Source organism: Stegostoma tigrinum, chromosome 21, assembly GCF_030684315.1.
Source record: "Stegostoma tigrinum isolate sSteTig4 chromosome 21, sSteTig4.hap1, whole genome shotgun sequence".
Lineage (NCBI taxonomy): Eukaryota > Metazoa > Chordata > Chondrichthyes > Orectolobiformes > Stegostomatidae > Stegostoma > Stegostoma tigrinum.
The window spans coordinates 34041349-34065150 of NC_081374.1; the positions used below are offsets into that span (position 1 = coordinate 34041349).

The following is a 23802-nucleotide window of genomic DNA, read 5'->3' on the forward strand; positions in this document are numbered from 1 at the left end:
TTCAGTTTGGGGGACTGTGACCAGCGGTATTCCGCAGGGATCAGTGTTGGGTCCACTGGTTTGTCATTATTATACATGATTTTTGAAAATTTAAGTGGAATAGTTAGCAACTTTGCAGATGAAGCCAAAATTAGTGGTATTGCTGACAGAGAAGAAAGTTATCTAAGATTGTACAGGGATCTTGATAAATTTGGGACAATGGGCTGAGGAGTGACAGATGGAGTTTAATTGGGATAAATGCATAACATTACATTTCGGTAAAGCAAACAAGGGTTAATGGTAGGGTCCTGAGTAGCGTTGTTGAACAGAGAGACTTAGGGGTATAGGTACATAGTTCTTTGAAAGTTGCATCACAGATAGTCAGAGTGGTTAAGGTGGTGTTTAGTAGGCTTCCCTTTATTGCTCAGTATTGAGCATTGAGTATAGGAGTTGGAATGTCATGTTGAGGTTGTACAGGATGTGGGTGAGACCATTTCTGGAGTACTGTATACATTTCTGGTCACCCTTTTATAGGAAGGATATTATTAAATTGGAAAGGCTGCAGAAAAGACTTACCAAGATGTTGTCGGGACTGGATGGCATGAGTTATAAGCAGAGGCTGGATAGGTTAGGATTTCTTTCATAGGAACATAGGAGTTGAGGGGTGGCCTTGTAGAGATTTATTACAAAGAGTCATGGAGTCGTGAGGGTATACAGCATGGAGATGGACCCTTCGGCCCAACTCGTCCAGGCTGATCAGGTTTCCCAAACTAGCCCCATCTTCCTGCATTTAAACCTCTAAACCTTTCCAACCCATATACTTGGCCAAATATCTTTTAAATGTTAATTTGCCCACCTCTATCACTTCCTCTGGTGACTCGTTATATGGATGGACCATCTCTGTGTGAATAAATTGCCTCTCAGGTCCCCCTCGAATCTTTCCGCTCTCACCTTAAACCTATGCCCTCTAGATTTAGATTCCGCTACCATCAGGGAAAGACCTTGGCTATTCGCCTTATCGATGACTCTTGTAATTATATAAACCTCTATAAAGTCCCCACTCAGCCTCTGAAGCAATTGGGAAGGGAGTCCTACTTTATCCAGCCTCTCTTTGTAGCTCGAAGCCTCCAGTCTCTGCAACATTTTTGCACCCTTTCCAGGGTGATAACATCCTACCTACAGCAGAGTGGCCAGAATTGTACTCATTGGTCTAAGGGTATGATTCTCGCTTGGGGTACAGTACAGCGGTGACATGTGAAAGGTCCCGGGTTCAATTCCCAGACGAGCCTAGGTTTCTTAGGGCGGCACAGTGGCTCAGTGGTTAGCACTGCTGCCTCAGTGCCAGGGACCCACGTACGATTCCACCCTTGAGTGACTGCCTGTGTGGAGTTTGCACATTGTCTCCGTGTCTGCGTGGGTTTTCTCTGGGTGATCCAGTTTCCTCCCACAGTACAAAAATGTGCACACTAGGTGGATTGGCCTTGCTAAATTGCCCATAGTGTTCAGAGATATGTAGATTAGGTGGGTTCTAGGGGGATGGGTCTGGGTGGGATGCTCTGAAGGTCGGTGTGGACTTGTTGGACTGAACAGCCTGTTTCCACACTGTAGGGATGCTATGATTCTACGATCATATAGAATTTAGATACGGTGATAGATAAAGTGAATAGCAAAGGTCTTTTCTCAAAGGTGTGGTAGTTCAAAACTAGGGAGCATTTTTTAAAGGCGAGAGGAGAAAGATTTAAAAGGGACCTGAGGGGCAGCTTTTCTCACAGAGAGTGATTCAGGTGTGGAATCAATTGCCAGAGGAAGTGGTAGATGCAGGTACAGTTACAACATTTAAAAGACATTTGGACAGGTATATGAATATGAATATGAATATGAATGGTTCGAGGGATATGGACCAAATGCAGGCAGGAGGGACTAAGTTAGTTTGGGGAACTTGGCTGGCATGGACAAGCTAGTCCAAAAGGTCTGTTTCTGTGCTGTATGACTCTAACTTTACAACCTAAAGGCTCAATAATGGATCACATCATTTTCCTTCAAAGTGGGAAGGAGTGAAATTATTGCATGTAATTTCAGGGAAGTCACTATTTGAAATGAATTAGCAATTGTGAAAATACACTACATAGTTAAACAGTGATGAATTATACAATCACCTGGTACACAAATGAGACCTTTTCAAATGTACTTTATCTTTGAGAAGATAAAAACTTGTTTTAAGAATGAACAACTCTTCGATGAAACATTGCAACTTCTCCTTCCTCTGAATATACCTATTCTCTGTACTCAAAATAACCCCTTAAATGGATCCCACTGCAGCTTTATTGAACATTCCCTGAAATCAAATGTGCCAGTTCCCTTAAGGCAGTTTTGCTTTCATGCCCTCATAATTGCCCTTACTTAAGCTTAAAATATTCGCACTAGATTCATTCCTCTCCCCCTCATATTGAAAGAGGTGTTCCCTATGAGGTTATTAACTAATCCTCTCTCATTGGACAAAACCAGCGTGAGTATATTCTGTTCTGTGGTCAGTGCCACTATGTTTTGTTCCAAGAAAACATTCTACGAACACCTCCGCTTGGCTATTTTTGTCCATTTGCTTTTTTCCCGTCTACATGTAAATTAACTTCCCCCATGATTATCACCATACTTTTCTGACAAGCTCCCATTATTTCATCCTTTATATTCCATCCTACAATGTAGCTACTCTACACAACTCCCACAAGTGAATTTTTGCCTCGTAATTTCCTTCTCAACCCAAACCATGTTCACTTCCTTGGTTCCTAAACTTGGGTCCTCCCTCTCTGTTGTGCCAGCATAGTCATTTAACACAATCACTCCTCCATCTTTTCCGAGCTTCTTTTCCTTCCAAAATATCTTCTAAACTTCAATATTCAGATCCCAATCTCTGTAATGGCTATTAGATTATATTTAGTTATTTTTTGTTGCTTTTTCAGTTCATCAGTGGGTAAAAATTAATTTAGCTTTTATAGCATCTTCAAGCACTTTTAGCATCATGACTTTTAGTATCATGACTTTTTTGACTGTTTCAAATTCTTCATGTACTCCAGTGTTAGAAACGGAGAATCAATTCAACATACTTCTTCCTCTTGGTTTCTACTTGATTTATGCTTGTACTCTTCTGTATCTTGTGTTGTCAAAGGCTTTTCTTTCTCATCTTGCTTCTCCACATCTTGCTTCTCCTTCTCGTCCCTCTCCTGTTGTTCCCGAGCTCGTCTCTCAGCTCGAGATCGACTGAAGGTCTTTTCAGCTTCCTGCAGGTCTGTTAGTGTTACACCCTGTTTTAACAAAGGAAATTATAGCATGTGCAATGTACACACAAAATTAAAAATTATTCAAATTTGGTTTAAAAATCATGCATTAATGCAGTAAGCCACTTCAAAATTTGGTTTCAAATCAATCGGAGTGTAATTCTCTTTAATTGTACACTCCATCGCTATCGGTTGGCTGCAGTAACTTATTTTCTTAAAAGGTTTAGGTGACCAGCTTTAATCTCATTCGGAAGGGCCACACTAAGACTTCCATCTTGGTGAACATGGGAACAAGCGTGAAACTGCAACCAACCCGTAACCCACAGCTTTATATTTAAGCCCCAACAGCCCGTAAGGGATCAACATGATCTTTATTTCCAAGAAAGAACTAGTGTTCAGGGCTCAGAAATCTTTGAAACTCTCATGGCTGTGTTGAAATGATTATAGTAAATGACAATGCTGTAATTCACTGACTGTTACCTACTGGCAAAACCAGTTGCAGATATACGATGGCTACTTGGTGATGTGCTAAAGACACACTTTAGAATTCTTTTTTCGAATGACTTGCTATAGATATTAAAAGAATTAATTACTAATAGATTAATATTCCTGGACAAGAATATGAAGTGCTGTATACTGAAAACAGAATTCCTGAATCAAAGAGAATGAGGTGTTTAACATATGAGAGAAAGTTATATTTTCACTTGCTTTGCTGATATGCTTTAGATTCCTCACCTTTGATTAATAAAGATTGCATACATTGGGGTGTATGATTCTATAGCACTATTTGAAAAAAATTCCTGATGTTCCCACTACTGTCGAAGACAGACCACGGCAAAAATTCTTATGAAATCTAGCTTGTATACCCCCAAGTTTGCTTTCATTTCAAAACTGATGTTATGATTATCTAGCACATGGATGATGGGTTTCCATACAATTCCTAAACACAAAATTTACTACGCAAGTGGGAAAAAATGCAATTGGGACCTTCAAGTCTAGTGCACTTGGAAAAGTTAGGTTCATATTACTGCAAGAGGGTAACAGGAAGACAAGATAATTAAAATGCTGGAATTCAGTATTAGTGGAAAACCTAAAACAAAAAGCAGATCAGAGCATTACCCAAGTTTAAAAGAATTGAAACAGCAGAAATATAGCCACTAAAATAGCAGGTGGCTTAGTTAGCTGGAAAAGTGCTGAAGTGTACTGGCTTCAGGCAGCACAACTCCACTGAGAGTAGATTCCAGTAGATAAGTCACTGAAAGATCCTTACAACTGAGAGGAAAGGCAAATCGAAATAAAATGATACTGAGCGAGCGAAAAGAGCATCAAGTGAGCCAAGTCAGGGAGTGGGAAGCTGAGCACCAGGACTCCTTTTTTCTATGAAGTGGGATGTGAGAATAGTGTAGAAGGGGTTAGAAGAAGCAGGGAGGCTGACAGGGCTCTTAAGGAGTTCCAGGTTCTTGATTTGGAATTGGAATTTTAATGCAGTTGTAAATTAGGACAGTGCAAAAGCTGGAAGGGAAGTGATAAGTCGCCTAGTCAGAAAGTGATTAATCAGTAGACAATTAATCCAAAACTCAGCTAATGTTTTGGGAACCCAGGTTCAAATCCTGCTATTGTAAATGGTAGAATTTGAATTCATTAGATATCTGGAATATATCTGCAATTCATGGAATCTGAAATGACAACCATAAAACTACAGTTGATTGTTGGAAACACTCATCTGGTTCACTAACGTCCTTCAGAGAAGGGCATCTGCCATGCTTCCTGATCTGGCCTACACGTGGCTCCAGGCTCACAGCAATGTCGGAGATTCTCAACTACCCTCTGAAATGGTGTAGCAAGCCACTCAGCTGTGACGATTGCTATGAAGTCTCAAAATAGAAATTAAACCAGACTGGCCACCAGGCAGCAACACAGCACCAGAAATTACAACTGCAACCCAGCAAACAAACAAATCTGACAAATCCTTACCAGGATCTTGGGGCTTGTGTCAAATTAAGGATGCTGCCTTACAGGCTAGTCAAGCAATAGCCTGACATGGTCATATTTACACTCATGGAATCATACCTAACAGACAATATTCCACATATTGCCATCACCACCCCTGGATACGTCTAGTTCCGTTGGCAGGGAAGACCCAGCAGATGGCAGCACAGTGATAAACAGAGGATAAACATAGAGGACTTTTGATCCTCAAACACCATGATATCTGATGGTATGAGGTCAAACATGGGCAAGGAAACCTTCTACTGATTACCACGTATTATCGACCCTCAGCTGATGAATTAGTTGCTGATTCATTGATGCTGAATAACACTCAGTGGGTGGAAAGGGTGCAGAATGGACAGTGAACAGGAGATTTTAATGTCTAATGATCAAGCTGGTCAAGTCCTAAAGGATACTGTTGCCAGACTGTGACAGGTGAAGGAACCAAGAGAGGAAAAACATACTTGACTCCATCCTTCCCAATCTGCCTGCTATAGATTCATCTGTCCGTGACAGTATTAGTAAGAGTGACCACCTCACAGTTCTTGTGGACAGTCCCACATTCACAATAACAACACCTTACATCAGGTCATGTGTCACGAGCCCCATGCTAAATGGAACTGACTTTGTACAGATCTAGGAATGCAGGACTGCGCATTCATGAGGTGGTGTGAGCCATCAACAGTAGCAGAATTATACTCCACTACAATCTGTAGCCTAATGGCCTGACGTATCCCTAGCTCAACCATTATGCCATAGGTTCAGTGAAGAGAGTGCAGGAGAACATGCCAGGAGTAGCGTCAACCATACATAACAAGGTGTAAATTTGGTGAAGCTACAAAACAGGACTACATGCACTCCAACAGCATAAGTAGCAAGTAACAGACACAGCTATGTGATACCAGAATCAATAGAACAGATTTAAGCTCTACAGTCCTGCTGCATCCTATAATGAATCGTGGTTGATACGATCAAACAACTCATTGGTGGAAGCACCTCCACTAATATCTTCATCCACAGTGATAGGAGAGCATAGTACATCAGCGCAAAAGATAATTCTAAAGAATTTGCAACGATCTTCAGCCAGAAGTGCAAAGTGGATGATCCATCTCAGTCTTTTCCAAAGGTTCCCAGCAGATCAGGTGCCACACATCAGCCAACTTGATTCACTCCATGTGAAATTAAGACACAGTTGAAGGCACTGGATTCTGCAATGGCTAGGGCATTCTGGCATAAGTACCAAACACTTATGCTTCCAAACTTGCTGCCCCCATAGACAAGTTTGTTCCAGCACAGCTAAAACACTGATATCTACGCAACAATACAGAAAATTCTCCAGGTATGTCCCACACACAAAGCAGAACAAGCCACCATGTCAAATTACCACCTCATCGGTCTGCTGTTAATCATCAGGAAAGTGACGGAAAGTCTTGTCAACAGCATTACCAAGCAGCACTTACTCACTAACACCCAGTTTGGGTTCTGCCATGGCTGCTCAGCTCCTGACCTCACTAACTTGGTTCAAACATGAACAAAAGAGCTCAATTCCAGAGGTGGGGTGAAAGCAACTGCCCTTAATGTTCAGGCTACATTTGGCCAAATGTGGCATCCAGGAATCATGATAAAACGGGAGCCAATGGAGGATCAGAAAGAAAATGCTCCAATGGATGGAGTCATACTTGGCACATAGAAAGATATTTGTGGTTGCTGGAGATCAGTCACCCCAGCTCCAAGACATCTCTGCAGGAGTTCCTCAGCACAGCACAGCGTCTGAGGCCCAACCATTTTTAGCTGCTTTGTCAATGGTATTTTCCATCTTAAGGTCAGATGTGGGAATGCACAATGTTCAACAATGTTCATGATTTCTCAGATATGCAAGTATTCCATGTCTAAATGCAATAATTCCTGGACAATACTGGGGCTTGCTGACAAGTGGCTCAAGTAACATTCACACCACATAAATATCAGGCAATGACCAGCTCCAATAACAGGCAATTGAGCCATCGCCTGTCAACGTTCAATAGTATCGCTGTCACTGAATTCCCCACTAACATCCTGGGAGTTACCATTGACCAGAATCTGAACTGGAGCTGCCATACAAATAAAATGGCCACAACAGCAGGTCAGAAGACAGGAATACTGCAGCCAGTGACTCACCTCCTAACTCTCCAAATCCAGTCACCTATTCGGCACTAGTTAGGAATGTGATGGAATATTTCTCACTTGCCTGGATGAGTGCAGCTCTAACAACACTCAAAAAGCTTGATACCATCCAGGGCAAAGCAGCTCCATTAACCAGCACTACATCCACAAACAAACAAACATTCAATCACTTTACCACCATTACTCAGTAATAGAAGCATGTGCCATTTACAAGATGCACAAGGAAATTCATCAAGGCTCCTTAGATAGCACCTTCCAACCCATGCCCACTTCCGTCTTGACGGTTAGGGCAATACTACATGGGAAGCCATAACTTGCAAGTGCCCCTCCATGCCATTCTCAACCCTAACTTGGAAATACATTGCTGCTCCTTCAGTGTCAATCGGTCAAAATGGTAGTATTCCTTTCCCAATCGTCTACCTACAGTACCTGTACTGCAGTGGCTCAGGAAGGTAACACACGACTGGTTTCTCAACTGCAACTAGAGATGGGCAACAGATACTGATCCAGCCAGTAATACCCACGTTGCATGAGTGAATAAACAAAAATGTAGTTGTGTCAGTGGCCCTTAATCTTCTAGGTTTGAAAGGTGTGATCAATGCAACCTTGGCCACTCGTTCCTGTGCAGTTTCAAGATGGTACACATACTAATGTAACTGTATTCTGTTGGTGAAAGTAGTAAAGGTTTAACGATGAAATAGGCTATTTTGTTCTGTGCAGGGCTGAATTGCATACTCATTCAGGCAAGTGAAATATTACACACTTCATGCCTTGTAGACGCCTTTGAGGGGTCAGAACACAAGAAACCTGTTGCACAATTCCCAGTTTCTTCCCTGCTTTTTTAAAGCCACAGGATTCTTGCACTTATTGAGTGTGTCCAACATGCTTATATGATGTGTACAGTAGGTGGGTGAAGAGACTAAGAATACTTCCTCAGTTTGCTTCTCTTTTCCCAACTGGAACAGCTGGCTTGGAACCAAGTGAGAACGAAAACCAAAGGTCCAAGTCTTTTCCCCTCTCTTGTTTGGAATAGTCACTCCTTGTCACTTCTATGCTATTACTGTCATGGTCTTACTGCATAAAGCTGAGGACTGTTTTAGTCTAAGGAGTTTCAAATATATTGTTGTATTTCCAAAAGTTGCAAACCCCAGAAAGTAAAATTTCCAAATGCATCACTGGAAATTAAACTTCTGACATTCAGATTTTGTGTGTAACTCAACAAACAGAAGTTGACCTAATTAAGAAGAAAACATGCCCCAGGCGTACACTCAAAATAGCTTCTTGCTTACCATTCTAAAGAGACTGCAGCTCACTTAACATACGTAAAAAACTGCAGAATCAAATAACCTCAAAATGCCAGTAAAAATCTGGCATTCCATAATAGAATTTAGAAAATAAAAACTAGAAGTATAGACGAATTCTGTCTCGAGCCTGCTCTGCCATTTGTTACTATCTGTTCCCATCTCAGTCTCAACTCCACTTTTCTGCCCACTCTTACTTTAACCCATTACTAATTAAAAATCTGTTTCTCTCTTCCTTGAAATTACTCAATGTCCTACCATCTACTGACTCTGGGATACTGAAATCCACAAATTCACAAGCCTTTAAAAGAAGTAATTTCTCCTCATCTCGATTTTAAATCTGCTACCCCTTATCCTAAAACTATGACCTCTCATTCTAGATTGCCCCATGAGGAAATATCTCTGCTACATCAAATGTGACAAAATCTTTAATGTCTCATACAACTCAAATTAGATCTCTCTTCTTCTGAGCTTCCTTTAGTGATAAATCCGTTTGTCTTCTCTATTACCTGTTATACCCGCAGACTAATTCTCTGAGATTAATGCACAAGGGCTTCCAAGATACCTCTAGCTTCGGAGTGCTTCAATACAATCTTCATTTAGATACTAATTCTATTCCTCTGACCAAAATGGATAACCTCACACTTATCCACGCTAAATGGCATCTGCCAAATTTTTGTCCATTCAACTAACCTATCGATATCCATTTGCAAACTTATTTCTTTATTGAAACTTACTTTCTATCTCCACTTTTATATCATCAACTTAGACTGAAAATTGTTGGGGCCCCAAGAACCTGTGGCAGCCCACTCGTTACATCCTGTCAACCAGAAAAAACATCCACTTATCCAGCCTCCCTGTTTTCTGTTGGTTAGCCAATCCCCTATCCAAGTCAATACATCATTGAAAGCTCATTGTTAGCTTACTTTGTGTATTAATGTTTTGTGCAACATTTTATAAAGTGTCTTCTGTAAGTTTAATCTACAGAATCACCATAATCTATATTGCTTGTTACAGCTTCAAAGAACCAAATCGGTCAGAGATGACATGCCCTTCATAAAACCATGCTGACTCTGGTGGATTGTAATTTGACTTTCCGAATATCTTCCTGATACTTCCATAGTAATGGATTCCAACAATTTCCCAATGACACGTTAAATGAAATTGATAGTAGCTTCCTACTTTGTCTCCCTTCTTTTTTGAATGAGGATGTTAGCAGTTTTGAGAAGATTTGTAGCTCAGTTGAGGTTCTGGATGTGAGTTTGCTCGCTGAGCTGGAAGTTTAGTTTTCAGACGTTTCGTCACCGTTCTAGGTAACATCATCAGTGAGCATCCGACGAAGCATCAGGCTCACTGATGACGTTACCTAGAACGGTGACGAAACGTCTGAAAACTAACTTTCCAGCTCAGCGAGCAAATTCACATCCAGAGGATGTTAGCAGTTTTCAAACCCACTGGAATCTTCACGAGATCCAGGGAGTTTTGGAATATTATAAATAATTAATCACTACCTGCACTACCACTTCCTTTAAGACCCTACGTTCTAAGGTCATCAGGCCCTGGGGACTTTTCTACCTTCAATCCCAATTCTTTGTTTAGTGCTATTTCCCTAGTGTTGACAACTGTTCTAAGTTCCTCCCTTCCTATTACCTTAGCATTAGTTGTTATTACTGGGATGGTACTTGTGTTCTCCACTGTGAAAACTGGTGCAAAATGATGATTAAGTGACTCCACCATTTGTATTCATCATTGTTAATGCCCTTGTCTCATCCTCCAAGGGACCGACATTCACTATGACTACTTTCTTTCCTTTTATGTACTTATAGGACATTTTGCTTCTTTGATATTTTACTTTGATTTTCTTCCATAATTTCTCTTTGCTCTTTTTATGACTTTTTTAAAGGACCCCTTTTCTTACTCTCAGTTTCCTAATCTTCAAGCCTACACTTGACTTTGCAACACATTATGCTTTAGTTTTTGTCTTTTACCAAACATCCCCCCACAAACAGTCTTTCTTCCTTTCTGCAATGTATTTTATTTGGGAGCCTTTAAATATCTGCCACTGCTCATCAACTGTCCTGGTTTTTCAGTCTTTCTGCCCAGTCCACCAGGGCAAATCACCATCTGTCTTCATGCCTACGCAATTATTATTGTTTAAAACAAGTTCTCTAAGGTGTGACTCAAATTGCTCAACCTCAAACTGAATTTTAAATTCCAACATACTGTAATCATTCTTCCCTGGAGAATATTTTACAATAAGACCTTTAATTAATCCCACCTTTTTACATAATACCAAACACAGAATATCCTATGAAAATTAAATAACGAACACTGAACAATGGATGCTGGAAATTTGAAACACAAACAAATACTCAGCAGGTCTGGCACCCGTTCTGGTAAGAATGCACAAGTTAACATTTCAGGTCCAGAAGCCCTTCTTAAAAACTCAGAAATGTTCTGAAGAAAGTTCCCTGGACCGAAACATTAATTACTTTTTCTTCATAGATACTGTCCAATTTGCTGAGTTTCTCCAGCAATTTGTGTTTCTGTTCCAGAATAGTCTGCTCCTTGGTTTCCCAATATATTATGTACAGATTGTGGCAAGGTCTACATGTGGATGGCTCTGGAAAGAGTTTTATTTTATCTGGAGTTTGAAAGCTAAATGTCGGACAATTTGAGAAGGAGCCTTTTTTTGTTTGTTCAGCTAAATGTTTAATTTCTTTTTCTATGTTTTGCTTGCTTAATAATAAAGTCTGTGGGTACTGGGAGGTAATTTATTTTTATATATATTAGGTGCTATTGAGGGCTTCTTTTTAGGCTTAGTGTCTCTTGTATGGCCTCAATGACACTGAGTGCTATGATAAGTAGATTTAGAGAAGTCATCACACAGCAGGATCACTCAGATAGATAGATGACTTCAGGAAAGGTGAAGTGGTAGTTCAGAAGTCTCCTATGGCTATTCCTCTCTCAAACATGTATTCTGTTTTGGATACTGTTGAAAGAGACAGTGCTTATTTCCTCTGAAAGACTAAGAATGCATCTTATGTTAAAAAGGGTTTGGCAAAATTTGAAAGAATAATTGTTACAGGAGACTCTCGTGTCGGGGCACAGTCAGAAGATTGTGTGGCAGTAGACCTGGATGTAGCATAGTATGTTGCTTTCCTGGTGCCAGGGTTAAGTTTGTCTCAAAATGTTTGAAGCATGTTGTCAAAGGGGAGAATGAGAAACCAGAAGTTGTTGTACACATTGGTAAGAATGACATAGTCAGGCAAAGGGTAAAGGCTTTGCAGAGTGAAGAGAAGGGGTTAGGTAGAAAGTTAAAAAAACAGAACATTAAAAGTAGTATTCCAGGTCCAAGTTCTAACGAAGAAAGAAATAAAAGGATAGGGGAAATAAACCAATGGCTGAAGAGGTAGTGCAGCGTGCAGAGATTCAGTTTCTTGAATCATTGGGGTCTCTCCTGGCAGAGAAAACACCTGTTAGAAAGGGTGGGTTTCATCTGAATTGGAAAGAGACAGAAACATCCTGGCAGGGAGATTTGCTAGTTCTAATTCAGGAACATGTAAACTTCCACAGACGGTGCTGGGGCCTTCCTAAGAAACAGTGAAAAAGGAAAGAAAAATAAGGATAGTTCTGAAATTAGAAAAGACAGACAAAATCAAGTCAGTCAGAGACCCAAGTAACTCTGAAGAATCAAACAGCATTTATTTCAAAGCAAGAGGTCTTACAGGTAAGGCTGATGAACTCAAGGTATATATAGAACATGGGACTGGAACCTCATGGCTATTACAGAAACTTGACTGATGGAAAGACGGAATAACCAGCTCAATAATTATGGGTTTTAGGTGTTATCGGAAGGATAGAAAGAGAGGCACGACAGAAGGAGGAAGTGACATTTTTGATTAAAGAAAACATTACTATTGTAATTCGAGAAAATATTTGAGGGATCATTTGATGAAAACATGAGCTCAAGTTAGAAATAAGAAAGGTTTAAATACTTTGATGGTACTGTACTACTGACCCACCAATAGTGAGAGGAAAATTGAGAAACAAATATGTACAGAGTTCTCAAATACATGTTTCGAATGATAAGGCTGTAATGCTAGGGGATTTTAATTTTTCAAACATTCTGGTCAAGATAGTGGTGAGGTAGGACGCCCCAACTGGAGCTCCTCTGCTCATTCTATTTAATCCCTGTTTTCTTCTTCTTTTTCCACCGTTCTCTCATGAGCTACACCAGACTGGAGGCCCTGAGCGGAGCGGGGACGGCCAGCCGGCTGGAAGCCCTGAGCGGAATGGGGACAGCCAGCCGGCTGGAGGCTCGGAGCAATCCAGAATGGTTGTTGGATTGGGGACTGATGAGAGTGGTCAGGAGCTTGCAAGCCTGGGTACACAACATGTGGAAGCCCCCTCATACAGATCCACTGAAAGACTTAAAGTGATAAGCATTATGCTTTTTTCGCATTTTCCTAATTTATAGTATGAACAAGTGTAAGTAATGTAAGTTTTTTCCCTTTCTTTTTCCCTTTATTTTCCCCATTTTTGTATCTAAGATCTGTACCTAAATACTTTGTACCTAAGATATGGGGTGACATTGCAAACTTTTCACTGTACTCCTGTGCTAATAAAGGATATTCAAATTCTAACTGACTGGGATTGCCAGTGTTGAAGGTCTGGATGATGACATTTATTAAATGTGTTCAAGAAAAGTTTATCAATATGTAAATGTTTCTACCAGAAAAGGAGTAAAACCTGACATTCTCTTAAGAAATAAGTCAGAGCAAATGCCTGAAGCGTTAGTAGGGGAACATTTTGGGACTAGTAATTATAATACTATTAGCTTTAAAATAGTTATGGAAAAGAATAAGTCTTCCATAAAAGTCAAAGTTCTTAATTGGAGCAATGCAAAATTTAAGGGTATGAAACAAGAACTGTCAAAAGTTGATTGGAGTAGACTGTTCTCAAGTATTGAATTACTGACAAATGAGAGACCTTCAAAAGTTTGATTACAGAGTTCAGAGGAATTATGTTCCTGTAACAGTGAAAGACAAGGCTAGTAAGATTAGAGAATAATGGATGAGTAAAGATATTGAGGTTCTAGTCAAGAATAAAAACAAAATCAAATATTAGATATGGACAACTGGGATCAATTGAATCTGAAATCAGGAAGGCAAAGAGGATAGCCATGGCACATCAGGTCAAAGATAATCCAAGAAGATTTTACAAATAAATTAAGAGCAAGGCAGCAAATAGAGATGGAGTAGGACCTCTTAAAGATCAAATGAGGTCATCTTCGTCTTAAATCTCAGGAAGATGGGAAGGATGTTAAATCAATATTTTGTGTCAGTTTTTACTATTGAGAAAGAAACAGCAGCTAGAGAACTCATGGACATAAACATTGAGGTTTTGAAAAAGTTCACATTACAGAAGAAGAAATGCTGGGGATCTAAGAAAAACATAAAGGTGGATAAATCTCTAGGACCTGATCAAGTGTATTCCAGGACATTGTGGGAAGTTAAGGAGGAAATTGTAGGACCTCTAGCAGAAATATCTGTATCATCTATAAACAGGTAAAGTACCAGAGTACAGGAGGATGGCTAATGTTGTCCAATTGTTTAAGAAAGGATGTAAAGAGAAGCCTGGAAACTATAGACCTGACAGTCTGACATTGGTGGGTTGATTGGAGTAGACTGTTCTCAAGTAAAGGATTATTGACAAATGTGAAACCTTCAAAAGCATGACAACAGAATTCAGAGGAATTATGTTCAACCATTGGTGGGTACGTTGTTGGAGGTGATTCTGAAAGATAGGATTCACACGCACTTGGAGAAGTAAGGATTGATTAGGGATAAATCAGCAAGGTTTTATGTGCAGAAAATTGTGTCTCACAAACTTGACAGTTTTGTTTTTAAACAAAGTAACCAAAACAACTGAAGGCGGCAGAATGGTGGACATTGTTTACTCGGACTTTAGGAAAGTCTTTGATTAGGTTCTGTATGATAAACTAATTTGTAAAGTTAGATCACATCAGATTCAAAGTGTGCTTGCTAACTAGATGCATAATTGGCTTTATGATAGATGACAGAGAGTGGTGATGGAAGGTTGCTTTTTGGATGGGAAGTTTGTGAACAGCAGTGTTCCACACGGATTGGTACTGGGGTCACTTTTGTTTGTTATTAATATAAATAACTGTCTTCTCATCCAAGTCATTAAGTTTGCAGGTGGCACTAATTGGCAGTATAAGTGGACAATGCAGAAGTTATCTAAGATTACAAAAAAAAATTTTGATCAATTGGGTCAATAGCTGAGGAGTGGCAAATGAAGTTTAATTGAGATAAATGCGAAGTATTTCATTTTGTTAATGCAAACAGGAACAGGGCTTGTACAATTCATGGCAGGGGTCTGGATAATGTTGCAGACCAGAGATTTACGGGTTCAGGTATGTAATTCTTTGAAATTTGAGTCACAGGTAGACAGGGTATTTAAGAAGTTGTTTAGCGTGTTTGCCTTCATTGCTCAGACCTTTGAGTATCAGTGCTGGGACATCATATTGAGGTTGTACACCACGTCGGTGAGGCCTCTTCTGGAGTACTGAGTGCAGTTCTGGTCATCCTGTTATAGGAAGGATCTTATTAAACTGGACAGGGTTCAGAAGAGATTTACCAGGATGTTGCCGGTAATGAAGGTTTTGAGATGTAAGAACATAAGAACTAGGAGCAGGAGGTGGCCATCCGGCCGCTTGAGCCTGCCCCGCCATTTAATAAGATCATGGATGATCTTTTTGAGACTCCACTCCATTTACCGGCCTACTTACCATAACCCTCAACTCCTTTACTGTTCAAAAATTTATCTAGCCTTGCCTTAAAAACAGTGAGGTAGCTTCAACCGCTTCACTGAGCAGGGAATTCCACAGATTCACAACCCTTTGGGTGAAGAAATCCCTCCTGATCTCAGTCTTACATCTGCTTCCCTTTATTCTGAGGCAATGTCCTCTAGTCCTAGTTTTACCTGCTCGGGGGAACAACCTCCCTGCCTCCACCTGAACTATTCCCTTCATAATCTTATTTTTTCTATAAGATTTCCCCTCATTCTTCTGAATTCCGACGAGTATAATCTCAGTCTACTCAGATTCTCCTCATATTACAACCCTCTCGACTCTGGAATCAACCGAGTGAATCTCCTCTGCACCTCCTCCAGTGCTGGTATATCTCCTCTCAAGCAATGAGACCAAAACTGTACACAGTACACGTGTAGCCTCACCATGACCCTATACAGCTGCAGCATAGCCTCCCTGGTATTAAACTCCATCCCTCTAGCAATGGTGGACCAAACTGCATTTACCTTTTTAATTACCCGCTGCACCAGCAATCCTTTTAGCGATTCATGCACAAGGACACCCAAGTCCCTCTGCACAGCAGTGTGCTGCAATTTTTTACCATTTAAAACACAGTCCATTTTGCTGTTATTCCTACCAAAATAACTCACACTTATCAACATTGTACTCCATCTGCCAGATCTTTGCCACTCAGACTATCTATATCCCTCTGCAAACTTTCAGTGTCTTCTGCACACTTTGCTCTACCACTCACCTTAAGTGTCATCTACAAATTTTGACACACCACACTTAGCCCCCAACACCAGGTCATCTAAGTAAATTGTAAACAACTGTAGTCCCATCATTGATCCCTGAGGTACACCACTAGCCACTGACCTCCAACCAGAAAAATACCCATTTACCCCTACTCTTTGCTTTCTACTGGTCAACCAATCCTCTATCCACGCCGTTACATTATCTGTAATACCGTGTAATTTTATCTTATGTAGCAGCCTTTAGTGTGGCACCTTGTCAAATGCCTTCTGGAAATCCAGATACACTACATCCACAGGTTCCCCATTATCCGCCATGCAAGTAACGTCCTCAAAGAATTCCACCAAATTAGTTAAACATGGCCTACCCTCATGAACCCATGGTGGGTGTTCCCAACACGACAATTTATATCCAGATATCTTGCAATTTCTTCCTTAATGGTAGATTCAAGGATTTTCCCCACTACCAAAGTTAGGCTAACTGGCCGTTAGTTACTTGCTTTTTGTCCACTTCCTTTTTTAAACAGTGGATTCACATTGGCTGTTTTCCAATCTGCAGGAACCACCCCAGAGTCTAGTGAATTTTGGTAAATTATTACTAATGCATTTGTTATTTCCCCATCACTTCTTTTAGTACCCTGGGATGCACTTCATCAGGGCCAGCAGACTTGTCTACCTTTAGCCCCATTAGCTTGCCCAGCACTGTCTCTTTAGTGATAATGATACTTTCTAGATCCTCACCAGCTATAGCCTTCTTGCCATTAGTTTTTGGCATGTTATTTGTGTCTTTCACTGTGAAGACCGACATGAAATAACTGTTTAATGTCTCGGCTATTTCCTCATTTCCAGTTATTAACTAGGCCTTCTCATCCTCTAAGGGACCTATGTTTACCTTCGCCACTCTTTTACGATTTACATATTCATAGAAACTTTTGCTGCCTGTCCTTATATTCTGAGCTAGTTTTGTGGCTTTCTGTGGCCTTTAAAGATTTCCCAGTCTACTAGTTTCCCGCTATTCTTTGCTTTTTTGTATGCGTTTTTTTTTCAATCTGATACTCTCCTTTATTTCCTTAGGTATCCAGGCTGGCTCTCTTTTCTTACAGTTCTTTCCTATCTCTGGAATATATTTCCGCTGAGCACTGTGAAAAATCATTTTGAAAGTCTTCCGCTATTTCTCAATTGGCCCACCGTAAAGTTTTTGCTCCCATTCTACCTTAGCTAACTCCTTCCTCATTCCTTCACAGTCTACTTTGTTTAAGCACAGGACATAGATACTGGATTTAACCTTCTCACTCTCCATCGGTATTTTAAATTCGACCGTTCTGTGATCGCTCCTTCTGAAAGGATCCCTAACTGTGAGATCATTAATTATTCCAGTCTCATTACACAGGACTAGATCTAGGATAGCTTGCTCCCTCGTAGTTTCCATTACATATTGTTCAAGGAAATTATCACGGTTGCATTCTATGAGCCCCTCCTCAAGGTTGCCATGACTCACCTGGTTTGACCAATCAATATGCAGATTAAAATCCCCCATGATAATTGCTGTACCATTTTTACATGCATTAGCTATTTCTATGTTTATTGCCGCCCTACCACGATGTCATTATTTGGTGGCCTATAGACCACACCTAGCAGTGACTCTTCTCCCTGCTATTCCTAATTTCCACCCAATTGGATTCAATGTTTTGTTCAGTAGAACCTATATCATCTCTCACTACCGCCCTGATATCATCCTTAAAAATCAGAGCAACACCACCTCCCTTACCTTCCTGTTTGTCCTTCCAAACAGTTTGATACCCCTGGATGTTTAACTCCCCGTCATGATCATCCCGTAACCTTCTCTCTGTAATGACCACTAAATCATACCCGTTTGCCATGATTTGCACCATAAACTCATCCACCTTATTTTGAATGCTCCGATAAAGTACCCTTATGCCAGGTTTTGCACCTTCTTTTTGGGTTCTATAACCTCCATTACTAACAGCTCGAGTTCTCCTTCCCTTTAACCTTTTTCCTAATTTTCAATGGAGTTGAAGCTTTCGTATCACCTGTTAACCTGCTGCTTTGCCTTACATTATTGTCCCTCTATGCTCACTTCTCCCTTCCCCGCTACTTACTTGTTTAAAGTCCTATTAACCACCCTATTTACCCTTTTCGCCAGAACACTGGATCCAGCCCAGTTCAGGTGGAGTTCATCCCAGCAGTGTAGATCCCTCTTGTCCCTGAACTGATACCAGTGCCCCATGAAAAGGAAACCCTCTTTCCCACACCACTCTTTTAGCCACGTGTTTACTTCCCTGATCCTCACCTCCCTATACCAATTTGCACATGGCTCGGGCAGCAATCCAGAGATTATGACCCTTGAAGACCTGTTTTTCAGTTTTGTTCCTAGCTTTTCATAATCCTGAAACAGGTCTTTTTTGCCTAGTCCTGCCTATGTTGTTGGTACCTACGTGGACCACAACAATGGATCCTCCCTCTCCCTCTCTAGTATCCTCTCAAGCTGGTCAGAGACATCTTGCACTCTGGCTCCAGGCAGGCAACATACCATGCGGGATTCTCTATCCTGCTCGCAAAGGATGCTGTCTATCCCCCTGATGATGGGATCCCCTACAACTACAATCTGTCTTTTTGCGGCCCTCTCTTGAATGGCCTACTGGAGCATGGTGCATTGGTCAGTTGACTCATCCTTCCTGCAGCCCTGTTCCTCATCCAGGCAGGGAGCAAGTACCTCATACCTGTGAGACAACGTCAAGGGCTGCAGATCCTGTGTTCCTGTCTGCAGGGTCCCTCTACCTGCCTCACTCGCAGTCACACATTGCTATCGTTGCCTGCTGATCGAATTAACATTAGTCAATCTACCAGGTGTGACTGCCTCCTAGAACACAGCATCCAGGTATTTTTTCCCCCCTCCCAAATGTGCCGCAGTGTTTCGAGTTCGGATTCCAGCTCATCAATTTTGAGCTGGACCTCCTCAAGCAGCCAACACTTGTTGCAGATGTGGTCAGTGCCATTCTCAATGGGAGCAGCTAGCTCCCTCATCATAAGCTACAACACGTCACCTGGTCTGCCATCTCTACTTAGTTGATTATTTAAAACTAAACAGTTTTTTTTTAGTTTCGCAGTGTTCTCTGTATCAGTAAGTTTACTCCGTCACATACTCAAACAGACTCCGGCTTTGCCTTCTGATCCACTCCCAGGGGATTTGGCGTCTGGGTGGCCACCCCAAAAGATAACCAAGAGATATGGGAAAAAAAATGCAAATCGCTTACCTGCTCACCACACTTAGTCGTTATTGTTATTATTAGGTTAGAGGAGGTGGAAGCGTGGGAGACACTGTGTGTAGTGTCTCGGGTATTAGTTAACTCCCAAATTTACTGGGTGGAAGCTTACCTTCCCAGGCTGCCCTTGCGCTTTCTCCTGGACTCTCGCCGTCGAAAACAACTGAAAAGTTGTTTTCAATGGCGGGAGTCCGGGAGAAAGTGCGAGGGTAGCCTGGGAAGTTAAGCTTTTTGATCATAAAAGTCTTACCTCGCATGACTGTGGCCTTTCAGTTGTTTCAGCGGCAGGAGTCCAGGAGAAATATAGTAATAGACTGGAAAGGCTGAAACATTTTGTCACTGGAGCTTAAGAGGTTAAGGGGTGCCCTTATTGAAATTTACAAAATCATAAGGGGATGAAATAAGGTGAACGACAAGGGTCTTTTCCCTCGGGTGAGGGAGTTCAAAATCAGGGGGTATATTTAAAAGGTGACAGAAGAAAGATTTAAGGAGGACATGAGAGGAAACTTTTTTATTTAAAACACAGAGTGGTTCATTTGTGGAATGAACTGCCAGAAAAAGTGGTGATTGCAGGTACACTTATAGCAATTAATTTGGATATTTGAATGAGATCATGGATAGGAAAAAATTGGAGGGACATGGGCCAAGTGCACGCACGTGGGACTAATTTAGTTTGGAAACAGGGTCAGCTTCAAGGGAAGGGCTTGTTTCCGTGCTGTGCAACTCTATGATTCTATATTACTCAAGAAATAATCTTTAATATATTCAATGAACTCTCACTCAAGGCTACCTTTGTGAATTAATCAATCCTGTCAGTGTGTATAGGAATGTCACCTATGATTATTGCTGTACTTTTCTTACAAGCCTCCAGTATTTCCTGGTTTATGATGTGCCTAACTGACAGACTTCTTGGGGACTTATACATTACTCCCCCCAGAGATTTATTTCCCTCTTTCTTACTTATACTCAGATCGATTCTACGTCTCGATCTCCAGTACTGATATCATTTCTCACTATACCACTGATCTTTTCTTTGACTAACAAAGCTGTACCACCTCCACTTCCTTCCTATCTTTCCAAAACACTGAATACCCTTGGATATTCAACTCCCAAACGTGTTCACCGTGCAACCACGTTTCAGTAACACAACTAAATCACACCTGTTTGTCTCTATTAGTGCTATTAACTCTTATTTCATTCCAAATGCTTTGAGCTTTCAGAAATGAAACCTTTGGTGATTTTCTATTATCAAATTTTACTACTCTGATATTATTCCTTGATGTGATATGAAGTTCACACATTGTTGCTTGCTTTTCTTTTCAGGTAACAATCGGACTCATCACTAAGGTGGACTCCGGCCTTCTCCATTAAATTTGATTTTCTAATTTTCCATGCAATTTCCATTCCATTCCTCCTCTTCGCTTCCACCCCCACCTTGTTTAGTTTAAAGCCCTATCTACAGCCAGGATTCTGGTCCCAACATGACTCAGGTGGAGCCCATCAAATTGGAAGAACAACCTCCTTCCCTGGCACTGGAGCCAATATCCCATGAATTTAACTTATACTGACATTTTATATTTCATAAGTCAATGTTTGTGGTTGTGCATCTTTCTTTAAAGAAACGCCGTTTATCAGCATTTGTTAGATTTTTAGGTTGGATAAATATACTGGTTATTTCTACTTGGATCATAATGCTGTCCTGGTCTTCACATTTAGACCACTGTGGGCTCAGTTTTGCATTGAATTTTCTCCATTCTCAGAATGGTGTACTATCATTCTTCAGATCTGAATGTGGCACTCTATTAGATGTTCCTTGCTTTCTGGTTCCAATTTATCTCATTACCCAAGATTTTGCCCGCATGCAGGTACTATTAGAATTAAGCATAACAACAGTACAACAAAGGAAGTTTGGTTCTGTTTGGAGTTGGGCACGGACAATGGCTACGAATGGAGTCTACGTTGGGGAACAGTCAGTAGCTACCAGCACATACAAAACAAATTTAGTGAAATGAGGGCCTTCTCTTTCGGTCTACTTTGGAATCAGTAAATCGATTCAAAGTGAGTAATGAATCTTTTTGAAAATTTGGCTTCCAAAATCTTGGACTTATTCAAAACATCTACAAAATTGCTGTGTCACTGATCTATTGCACACAATTTCAAGTAACTTTATTTAGCACAAGGATCATCATCTGGGAATTGGTCCATAATAGCGTTCCATGAATCCAAACAAAATCACTTAGCAGCAAAATTGAAATGCCCTCTCCAGGTGCAGACCTGGGCGAAATTCATGAACACCTTGCACTGGCCAAATGTCAGAGAACTCCACCTCCACCACCCCCTGCCCATAATCAACCTCCTCAGTTGAGTACAAAACATTCAGGACACTACATTTGGCACCGATTTGATTACAGAAGGGACCCAATTTCCATTCATCACTACAAAAAGTTACAGGTGAAGATACTACACTGACAGGGCAGATGAACACATCTGATTTTTTGTTGCATGTTTCTGCATTGCTACTAGCCATTAGTGCAGATTGAAGAGAAGTAAACTAACACCCAAAAGCAGAAAACACACTAACTCTTTATCCACACAATATACACATCAGATCAAGCTATTGGTTAATATCAGTGATCAAACCCAGACTGTGCTACCATCTAGTGGCTATGCTGGATGCAGCAACTTGAAGATCTCACATTAGATATTTCCAGTCTCAACTCACTTTTGCGAAGTTCTGAAGTGTCCGTCATCCTCAATATACAAAACCTGGGATCTAATCTACGAACAGTTGTATTGAATCAGGGCAAGCAGATTTAACAGTTGCTTAGGATTTATCCATCCAAAATGCATTTCTCAATGATGCATTCTGTCTCAAGTGCAAAATATTCCCAACAGAACACTGGAATTTATAATTGTAGGATAATGAAATTCTGTTTCATACAGCCATTCAATTTTCTACATTAATATAACACAGGACAAAGGTATCCAATCCTGTTAGCCCTTGGCACATATTCTAAACTTGGGTACGTTCCATAGAAAGGAAGGGAAAATGAAGGACAGTGAAGGAAGAATTTGAACTCTTTTTCTGGGGACTGTGACAAATTTAAAGGCACCACAGACTCAGATACAGTATTATCAGAGTTGAATTGAAGAGAGGCAACTGAGCAATGAAGATTAAGCAGAAAACACAGGATGCGAGAATGAATTTGAAAAGTTATCTATTGCTATTACTACAAGAGTGTAACTGAGTAATAACAGAACCAAGAGTTGAGGACTCCCAAATATGTCCAAACTTCTCAGTGGAATTTTCTTGGCATACCGGGACCATTTCATATTGCAGAGCAATGGGATGGGGCCGTCTCCAGGTAACACCTTCAGAATTCGCCCTCCCAAATCTCTATTGTCCCTTTAGCCTTAAGATGGATCAAATATATTTGTTCAGTGTGGTGGATGGGGTTAAAAGGGCTGATGACAGGATGCTAGATAACTTTAAATCTAGGCGCCACTTCCGGGTTCACACATACCAATCACATAGGAAATACACAGTTGTGTGTCAGGGTATCAGAGGTATATCCATCTCGGGATTGATTATCCGTCTGTTTCTCAAGTACAGCTTGCTTTTACAATTTGAAAAAGTTCCCTCTTTTCTTGAAATCTACTTCATAACTCAGTGTTAACTGGTAAATGGAGCACGGAGACTCTACTGCATAGCTAAGTCAGACTTCTATGCTTTGCCAAAATTGCTATTCAACATCAGTATAAGTTACATATACAATTATGACAAAATTCATGAATATTTTTTCACTGTGCAACTGTTTTTACATAAACCATACTTGTTCACAGGAATTTTTTATAAGACATATAAGGCATAGTACAAAAGTTTTGAAAACCTGGTCCAGCCCACCTTCTTCTAGTATTCCTCCTCCCTGAGCCTGTATTTAACCTGCTGGTTTTACAACTTCAGCTACAGACTGCACCCAGATTTTCCGATGGCCTGGCAATTGTCTGTAATGGGAGTGGCACATGCAGACTCTGCTAAATCCCATCACAGCATACTCCAGAGGAATTGCGAGAGAAATTGACAATTCCACTGGGTAAAAACCATTAGCCTGGAACCCTCTAAAAGCATAAATTTAAATTGCAGAATTTGGAGAGTTCCACTGTAGTTAAGTAAATTGTTACTCAGGAAAAGGGAGAAAACTTACAAACTTAGTTTGGCTCCTGAAA

At 40.7% G+C, this 23802-nt stretch overlaps 1 protein-coding gene across 5 annotated transcripts in view; it reads right to left on the bottom strand.

The window, feature by feature from the left end:
* Window positions 1-23802, bottom strand: part of LOC125462731 (protein phosphatase 1 regulatory subunit 12B-like) — a 227466-nt gene that overhangs the window by 70918 nt on the left and 132746 nt on the right. For all 5 annotated transcript variants that reach the window (XM_048553013.2, XM_048553012.2, XM_048553010.2 and 2 more), the window contains one exon: window positions 3081-3278. In XM_048553013.2, the coding sequence (XP_048408970.2) occupies window positions 3081-3278 (198 nt within the window). The remainder of the gene's footprint in view (window positions 1-3080; window positions 3279-23802) is intronic.